Source organism: Sinocyclocheilus rhinocerous, unplaced genomic scaffold (genome assembly GCF_001515625.1).
Source record: "Sinocyclocheilus rhinocerous isolate Xijiao unplaced genomic scaffold, SAMN03320098_v1.1 scaffold1041, whole genome shotgun sequence".
Lineage (NCBI taxonomy): Eukaryota > Metazoa > Chordata > Actinopteri > Cypriniformes > Cyprinidae > Sinocyclocheilus > Sinocyclocheilus rhinocerous.
This window is the reverse complement of record NW_015637595.1, coordinates 237,003-246,331: the sequence shown is the minus strand read 5'-3', so window position 1 is coordinate 246,331 and position 9,329 is coordinate 237,003. Positions and strand designations below refer to the sequence as shown.

General features: G+C 37.0%; 1 protein-coding gene across 1 annotated transcript in view; it reads left to right on the top strand.

Annotated features, from left to right (window-relative positions):
• The window catches only part of mxra5b (matrix-remodelling associated 5b), a 15,452-nt gene extending 9,658 nt beyond the window's left edge, over positions 1-5,794 (top strand). Inside the window, exons 6-7 of the mRNA XM_016564330.1 lie at positions 598-1,498; positions 3,875-5,794. Coding sequence (XP_016419816.1) covers positions 598-1,498; positions 3,875-5,777 — 2,804 coding nt within the window. The 3' untranslated portion in view covers positions 5,778-5,794. The remainder of the gene's footprint in view (positions 1-597; positions 1,499-3,874) is intronic.
• The last annotated feature ends 3,535 nt before the right edge of the window (positions 5,795-9,329 follow it).

Here is a 9,329-nt window from a genome sequence, read left to right as displayed (position 1 = left end):
GTGTGTGTGTGTGTGTGTGTGTGTGTGTGAGAGAGTGTGTGTGTGTGTGTGTGTGTGTGAGTGAGTGTGTGTGTTTGTGTTTGTGTGTGTGTTTTTGTGTGTTTTTGTGTGTATATGCTATTACTTTACAATATATTAATTATATTATAGAGACTAAACAGAGGTTATGTAAAGCTAACAATATTATCTGTGTTTTTGTACAACCTCTGTGCCTACAAATTTAAAGCATCTATTATATTTCTAAATTCTAAGGCCCGGTTTCACAGACAGGGCTTAGACTAAACCAGGATTAGGCCATTGTTCAATTAGGAAATTTAAGTAATTTTTTCTTTCAGTTAAAACAGCTCAGACTTACACTTTAGTCTGGGACTAGGCTTAAGCCTTGTCTGTGAAACTGGGGGGTATATATATATTTTTTTTAAAAACGTTTGTTGTCTTATTTGTTTTTTTATATATATACATTTTGTATTGTTTTTTTAAATTAATTTGACACCTTTTTATTTGTTTTCCGTCTATTTATTTATTTTTTTTGTATATATGTGTCTAAATGACTACAAGCAGCTTTTCATTGGTTTAAATTCATTGAACTCTCCACAGGAGCCGTCATATCAACAAATACCAAAATCCAGCGATTTGAGGTCCAGTCCAACGGAACGTTTGTCATCCACAGCGTCCAGCTTCAGGACCGCGGGCAGTATCTGTGCAGCGCTCGCAATCCACACGGCATTGACAAGATGATGGTGACCCTAGTGGTGTTGGCCCACACGCCCAGGATGATGCCTCCACGTCATAAAGATATAACAGTCTATCTCGGAAACAGTGCTTTCTTGGAATGCCAAGCACAAGGCCTCCCCATCCCAAACATCAGCTGGGTGCTTCCGGATCGATCGGTGGTGCGAGCCGTTAGTAACAGCGAACAGAAGGTCATGCTCTTCACCAATGGAACGCTTCAAGTCAAAAACACCAATTACCCGGACAAGGGCGTCTACAAATGCATAGCGAGCAACGCTGCTGGAGCCGACATGCTTTCCGTGAGGCTCCAAATCGCAGCCTCGCCTCCCACAATCCAAGAGCAGCTCTGGGAGAACTACACCGTCTCTGATGGCCAATCAGCGTTCATGCACTGCACCGCTAAAGCCACGCCCGATCCGACCATCCGCTGGGTCACGTTTACCGGCGTGCAGCTTCGCCCCTCGCAGTTCATCAATGGCAATTTGTTCGTTTTCCCCAATGGGACGCTGTTTATCCGTAACCCTGCAGAGAAGGATTCTGGGAATTATGAATGCGTGGCTGTGAATTCGGTGGGTGTTGCTAAAAGGACTGTGAATCTGCAGGTGAAGAAAAGCTCCACTACAGCCAGAATCATGTCCACTTCTACACACAGTACTGATGTCCGCTACGGAGGTCAGCTGAGTCTCAACTGTTCGGCCACTGGAAGCCCCAATCCCAGGATCATCTGGAGGACGCCGTCTAAAAAACTGGTTGATGCATATTACAGGTAAAAGATTTGCATATTACTACATTTTCATTGGGGATGCAGCGAAATGAAAATTCTTGGCCGAAGCCGTTAACGAACAAAATGAAACACTGGGTCGAATACTGAAGGTTTTTTTTTTCCCCATGTCAATTTTTTTTACCATTGCATAAATTAAATAGCCTAAATGTGCTTTTTACTGTTGCTTTTCAAAGAAAAATTCAATTACAGAACAACAATTAAAAAATATTTATGTAACACTGAACATTTTTAAATGTTTTAGCAGACATTATATCAACAAAGCACAATTTAACTTAAAATTAATAAGTTAGTAAAACAATATTTGTTGGCCATTTTTTGAAACCCCCTCCTTGAATCAGGCATGCATTTTTACTGTACAAATAAATGCAGCCTTCACTGTAAAAAATAAATCAAAAGTTGAGAAAACTTAAACGTTTAAGGCAACCAGCTTCAGGAGATTTTTGAGTTTTCACAACTTGTTTTTGTAGGAGATTTTTGAGTTTTCTCAACTTTTTGTTGTATAAACTGAATACAAGAAGTTGCGAAAACTCAAAAATGCCCTGAAGCTTTAAGCTTTAAACGTTTAAGTTTTCTCAACTTTTGATTTTTTACAGTGTTGCTGAGCAGATGGGACTTCTTTTAAAACACTAGAAAATATTACAGATCTCAATTTGAACACTATGGGCACCACACATATGGATTTTACTGTCTCTGGCTCTCTTTGGAATTATTTTGAATCTCTCCATATACACTGTTGGTTACAGAGCATGATTAACCGAATAGCAAAACAACATATTGTGTATCATGTAATTAATTACAGAGGACAGAAGAAACTAAATGGATACAGAGGGAAGACAAAAAGAACATTGATCAAATGCAGAGAAGAAAGCATAGTTCTTCTGAATTAACAATTTTTTGCCCAAAAGCATCATAAGCCTAAGTTAGAAACCGTGAACACCAATGATCTGTATGATCTGCTTTGGCTTATGATGCTTTTTGGAAACACAGCCTTGATTAGTACATTTGTGGTTTTGGCACAATTGCATTTTTTGTTACGCTTTGATAAAACGTCATGTGGTGCTACTAAAACAGAAATCCTTTTATATATGTGCAGCTTTACAGATGTACAAATAGGCATTGCTGACGTGTAAATGTGGGCAGTAGTTTGCTTATATTTGGTGTTTCTGACACTAGAAATCAAGGATTTCAGAATGTCTTTTTTTGTTTGTTTGTTTGTTTTCATTAGAATGAAGTTTTGAGTTCTTAAAATAATTATCTTGATATGAACCAGAGCTCAAACACATTTTAATGGACTGTTATATTTCTGCTCCCATGAGAATACTGGTTTGCTCTGGTTTTTAAATAAGTTAATCCAAATTTAGTTTTATAATTTGTAATTAAAAAATGGATATTAACTCTTTCCCCACTAGCGTTTGAATGAAAAAGTTGCCATTATTGATCATTTTTACAAAATGTTCATAGCCCACAGTGTATTTTGAATATCTGAACATGCAATATGTCAAAAGAAAGAACTCAATTTAAAATTTAAAATAATTAATTTTAATTTAATAAATAAATAAAAAACTTTTTCTAGCTTTATGCATTCTTTTTTTTATTAACACTTGAATGTGGGCAAGTTTCATAATTAAAAAAAAACTAAAAAAAACATTTTGAACAAAAAGCTGAGCAAATGGCGTTTTTGTCAAAGACTATGTTTGGATCTGATTTAGATCGATGATAAAAACATAGATGAAGTCGATCTTCCATCAACACCCCCAAAGCTTCACAGTACTAAACCACCTCCTGGGTCAAAATTTAATTCGGTAAATTTAGGCAGGTTTGATTTATATGCTGTTCAATGTTTGATGATCGTGTTATTTTGCATGTGTATCAGTTTCTGCTGCTTCTTCACCATGTTTTGGTCCAGGGATTCAGTACTCTTTTAGAAAATGTGTAATGGCGCCCCCTACTGTACACCAGTGAAAGCACGGAAAGACGGAAAATTCAGTCAATGGCGGGGAAAGAGTTTTTAGTTCTATTCCAACTTTTAATAGCTCAAGTATGGTTTTTGCCATGACAACAGCCAAAAAAAAAAACTGGCATGGTGTTAAAAAACAAGCAAACATGATATGAGCCCTTTAATAAATTATTTCAGAGTAAGTCGTTTTTTTGCATTTTTGTTTCAATAAATGCTGCTTTTTCCACTGGAAGGAAGTTCTGAGTTCTGAAAGTTATTTTTTCCCGTTGTGCAATGAACTCTTTAATCTCAAAAGATCAAGGAAAATTTGATTCCTCAAATTATTTGAGTCCTTTAATAAATGATACATTTACTAGTGTCACACTTATCAGAATGTAACCTCTTTTTATCGCTCGTTTCAGCTTTGATCGCAGAATAAAAGTGTTCGGCAATGGCACGCTCACCATCACGTCAGTGACCGAGAAGGACGAGGGCGACTATCTCTGTGTGGCCAGAAACAAAAGGGGCGACGATTACGTTCTCCTTAAAGTCAACGTGATGATGAAAGCGGCTAAAATCGACCACAAGTCACTGAGCGATCGCGAGGTGTCGTTCGGAGGAGAACTGAAAGTCGACTGCGTCGCTTCTGGTCTTCCTAATCCAGAAATCGCATGGAGTCTTCCAGACGGTACCATGGTCAACAGCATCCATCAATCTGACGATAACGGGGTTCGCGCCAAGAGATACGTGATGTTCGATAACGGCACGCTGTATTTAAACGAAGTCGGAATAAAGGAGGAAGGCGACTACACCTGCTACGCTGAGAATCGGATTGGGAAAGATGAAATGAAGGTTCATATCAAGGTGGTGGCGGATGCACCGATCATCCGAAACAACGTTTACAGCATCGTCAAAGTTCCTTACGGAGAATCCGCCGTCCTCAACTGCAGCGCCAAAGGAGAGCCAACTCCCGTAATCACATGGACGTCTCCGGCTCATCGCGCCATAGTGCCAGTTTCCCACAAGTACCAGATCGCCAACGATGGCACTTTGCGCATTCAAAAAATCCAGAGGTTTGACAGCGGGAATTATACGTGCTCAGCTAGGAACGTTGCGGGAATTAACAAGAAAGTCGTTCATGTTGAAGTCCTTGTGTCAATGCCGGTTATAAACGGATTCGAGAGTCTTGGGGTCGTTCGTAAAACTGTCTTAAAGGATCAGCGCGTGCTTTTAGACTGCAAACCAAACGGAAACCCAATTCCGAGGATCATATGGGTGTTTCCCAACAACATCGTGCTTCCAGCGCCGTACTATGGCTCGAGGATTACGGTTCATCGCAACGGCACGCTGGACATCCACGCGGTGCGGATAAGCGATTCCGTCGCGCTTCTTTGCATCGCACGTAATGAAGGAGGAGAAGCCAAACTCCAGGTTCAACTCGAGGTGACCGAAGGAGTTGAAAAGCCACGATTGCGAAATCCACCTACAGAGTCCGTCCAACTCTCCGACGGGATAATAAATCTAAATTGTTCCGTAGAAGGAAAACCGTCGCCGGAGATCACTTGGATTCTCCCGAATGGGACGTCGCTTCTTAGGGGAACTAGTATTTTCCGTTTCCATCATCGATTTGATGGGACTTTGGTTATTAGAGACCCGTCGGTTTCCGAGATCGGACGGTATCGATGCGTCGGGCGCAACAGCGCCGGATACGTCGAGCGAACCGTGACATTAGAGTCCAACAGAAAACCGGAAATCACTAACAAGTACAGCTCGCTCGTCAGCATCATAAACGGCGAGAATCTGCATCTCAACTGTTTGTCCAGTGGTCACCCGTTACCTGAACTTACCTGGACTCTACCGAACGGAGTCGTCCTAACCCGGCCGCAAACAACCGGACGCTATTCGGTCCTAAACAATGGCACTCTTGTCGTCCAAAGGACGTCTGTGTACGATAGAGGGATGTACCTCTGCCAAACGACTAATGAGCATGGATCGTCCAGCCTGTCGGTTTCGGTGATAGTAATTGCGTATCCGCCGCGGATAACCAAAGGACCCTCGCCGGTGACTTACGCTAGTCCGGGTATGGCCGTTCAGTTAAACTGCGTTCCTCTGGCTACGCCTAAAGCTGAGGTGGTTTGGGAAATGCCTGACGGTCTTCAGCTGAAGGTCGGCGTCTGGCCGCGACTTTATGGAAACAAGTATCTCCATCCGCAAGGTTCACTGGTCATTCAGAATCCTTCCAGCAGAGACAATGGCGTTTATAAGTGCACCGCCAAAAACGTGGTCGGTAGCGACAGCAGATCAACTTACGTCTATGTGTTTTGATGCAAACTAACTTTACAGACAAGCCCGAAGAACTGCGTTAAGACTGTTCGTACAAAAATATATATCATCTTTTGGAATCACTTTCTACTGACTCTTGTAAAAATGAAAGCGTGATATTTTAATCCCCTTCAAATGAAGCGACTCTGGAGTATCTGTACGTTAATGGATGTTCATTAATGCTCTTTGGGAAGTAAACTGATAATCAAGCTCGCATGGAATTTGCACCAATAGAACTCTGCAAAATTCACTAAATTCTACACATGCTTGTTTGTTTATTTGGTAACACTTTACTTAAAGCCTGGATGTATAATGCATTATAAAAGTAGTTTTAATGCATCCCTTGTAATGCACCTTATAATGCATTGCCAGTTAACACTTTATAACACTATGCATGTTACACTATGCATTTTAAATTTGGTAATAATTTACAACGCACATTATGAATAATTATAATGCATTATACCCCTTAATAACCCTTTACAATGCATTATACATAAATGCTTTAAGTAAAGTGTTACCATTTATTTATTATCTTTGTAATATCTAATATCTATTTAGCACATTTTACCATGATTAATTTAATTGGTAATGCTTTACAATAAGGTTCAGATTGCCAACTACATTGAGCATCAGCTAAGATTATTGATTATATGATTTAGAATTTCTATTATTATTAGTTGAATTTTATAATTGACTAATATATTATTGAAATCAAAAGTTATATCTCTTAATATAATTTTACGCACCTGAACTAACATGAACTTACAGGGAACAGCTGTTTTAATTAACATTAAGAAAGATTGAATAATTTCTGTAACAAATGCATTGCTCGTTGTTGCAGTGGGACTAACTAATGGGACTTTTTTCACATTTTACATGCATTCATTTAGCAGATGCTTTTTTCCAAAAAAAAGAAAATTTTTGAAAATATAGTAAAAATGTTTTGTTATATTACATCAGGGATTCCTTCCAGTGCACATTATTAAGTTTTCTTTTTTCTTTTGCCACATTAACAATGATGTTGCACTTCTGAGGTTGAGAAACTGTGGCCGTTCTCACCTCAACACTGTGCCAAGAGCTGATTTAATACACGAATGAAGACAGAAAAACGAATCTGTATTTGGATCTGTTCATTCCTTCTCTGTATATCATCTTTCATTTATTTTAATTAATTATTTGTCTTTTTTTGTCTAAAAACTAACCCACATGCACAATTTTATTATTTATAAACACAGCAAACAGTACTTTGGACTGGCTTCATTTTTAATAAATACTGTTTTCATACTTATTTAGTAATTTGTAAACATACGGTGCTTTAATTTGACCAAAAAAAGCAAATTGTAGCACGTTTTTAGCTAAAGAACTACTTTTATATGATTTTATTGCTAATTTAATTTGACACACATATACTGTACTATACTAGTATGTCTACTACTTCTATATATAAAGTTCAATGCACACTACTATGCAGTATATTTTTCCCCTCAATGTTTTTTGTCATACTGTATAGTGTGGTGGTCAAGATTGACAGCACTATTTGGGATTTTTACATCAGTCTTCTCGTGTGACGCCTTTATTAATATGATTTTGAAATTATAACACAGTCCTTAAAGGAATAGTTCAGCCAAAAATTAATATTTGCTGAATTTGTTCTCACCCTCAAAATATGCTTTGTACCTTACAATGTACTGATAATCACCATAACAACACATAATAATATTTAGACCTAAATTGAAAATATTTCTATTTATATTTCCATGCATTTTGGATTACACCATTTTGACATAAACAGAATAATAAACGTAATGTGATGCATATTTGCCAGCTTTGTATATTTATCATCAGTAAATCCAATTTCAGTCAATCTCATACATTGTAACTAATTGAATATTGCTTGTTTCACAGCTATAGTCATATTTTAACCATGCTCATGCTTTTTAATTGAATAAATGTAATTGTTTTCGCAATTAATAGGATTATGCTGATTCAAAGCTGTTTGCATAAATGCATTTTGAAAATATCATTATTTAAATAAAACAAATAGATGCATAGTAATATGCATGGATACATATTTAAATAATAAACACTACAATGTTTTTCAGAGTGCAGACATCTTGTTTCATTGACGTATGAATGACAAATATGCATAACATTAAGTTTATTTGTTAAAACTGTGTCCAAATGCATGGAAATTTTATATGCAATTCAAATACATAAATCTTGAATTTAAGACAAAATATTTTTTGAGTCACAAGTTCATTGTAAGTGGCTTGCCCATAAAACATTGCAGATATTCATATATAGACAATAAACATTAACTAAATGACAAAACCCCCTAACGTATATTACTGAAAACAAAAACAAGAAACAAAACTATTTATAGGACATAGCTTTTTCTTACAAAAATCATACATTTGACAGTATTTTAGAGTAAAATTGCATATAATGTCATGTTAAACCATGTTTCACTGTATAAGTTAACCAGTTAACAGATTTTTGCTGCACCATAAAAAATATCTAAATATAAATTATCTTGTATCTCATTAATTCTTATTTCAGATGTCTTCACAATTAAGGACAAACTGGGGAATTGAATGAGAAGGCAATAACTGGCTTTTGGCCTATTTCTCCTTTTCCATTCCCAGAGTGCATTTCTCTTAATATTTAATGATTTATAAACAGCCGCTCAAGCACAGCTGACCTTGACTTGAAGCAATAGTGACGACAACAGCTGTCAGGTTTATTATAGACTGTTGTAACTGGTTTATATGCTTATCTCAGTTCCATATGTAGAGCGATAAAACATACATTTACTAAAAACAATTAGACTGTTTGCATATCTCTTTATAATAAGTCATAATTGAAAGAAATGAGCTCCCAGCTCTTACAGGTTCATGTCTAAACCAGCCTGAAGAGTTCTGATAGTTTAAGAATCATGGATTTATGGTTAAGGTCAAAAAGCAAGAGTCCAAGAGGAAAAGCAGCTGTTTCTGAGTCACACGTCTCTAATTTATGTCTCGTTCCTCCCAAAATCCTGCCCTAAAGTTTGCTACACATCTCTGAAGCTTCATTAAGTCTCGTTAGTTTACTGGATAGATGTTTTTTTAGCTTCGTCAGAACAGCTGATCTCAAGGCTTCTCATGGCTTTATTGCACTACAGATCTATATTATTTACAGTCAAATGGCAAGTAATGCTAAATAATAATAATATGTGATAGAGATTGTGTTGTACTTCAAGTCAGCACCTTTTAGGGAGGGAAAAATCATTAAATATGCAAACAGACGTGCTTTTACAGTACACATGCAAAAGGTGATTTTCTCTTGCATTTGAATTGTTTCCCGTGCAGTACAAATGTCTAAATATTCTTAAATCAAGACACATTTACTTGAGAAGCAAAATGGCTTATGATAATTAGTCTTGTTTTCTGAAAAACGTATCAATATAAACTTATTTTATGCCTGAATTGAGAAAAAAATATCGGTAACACTTTACATATAATGCATTATAAAAATATTTTTAATGCATGAACGATGCAGCTTATTAATAATGCA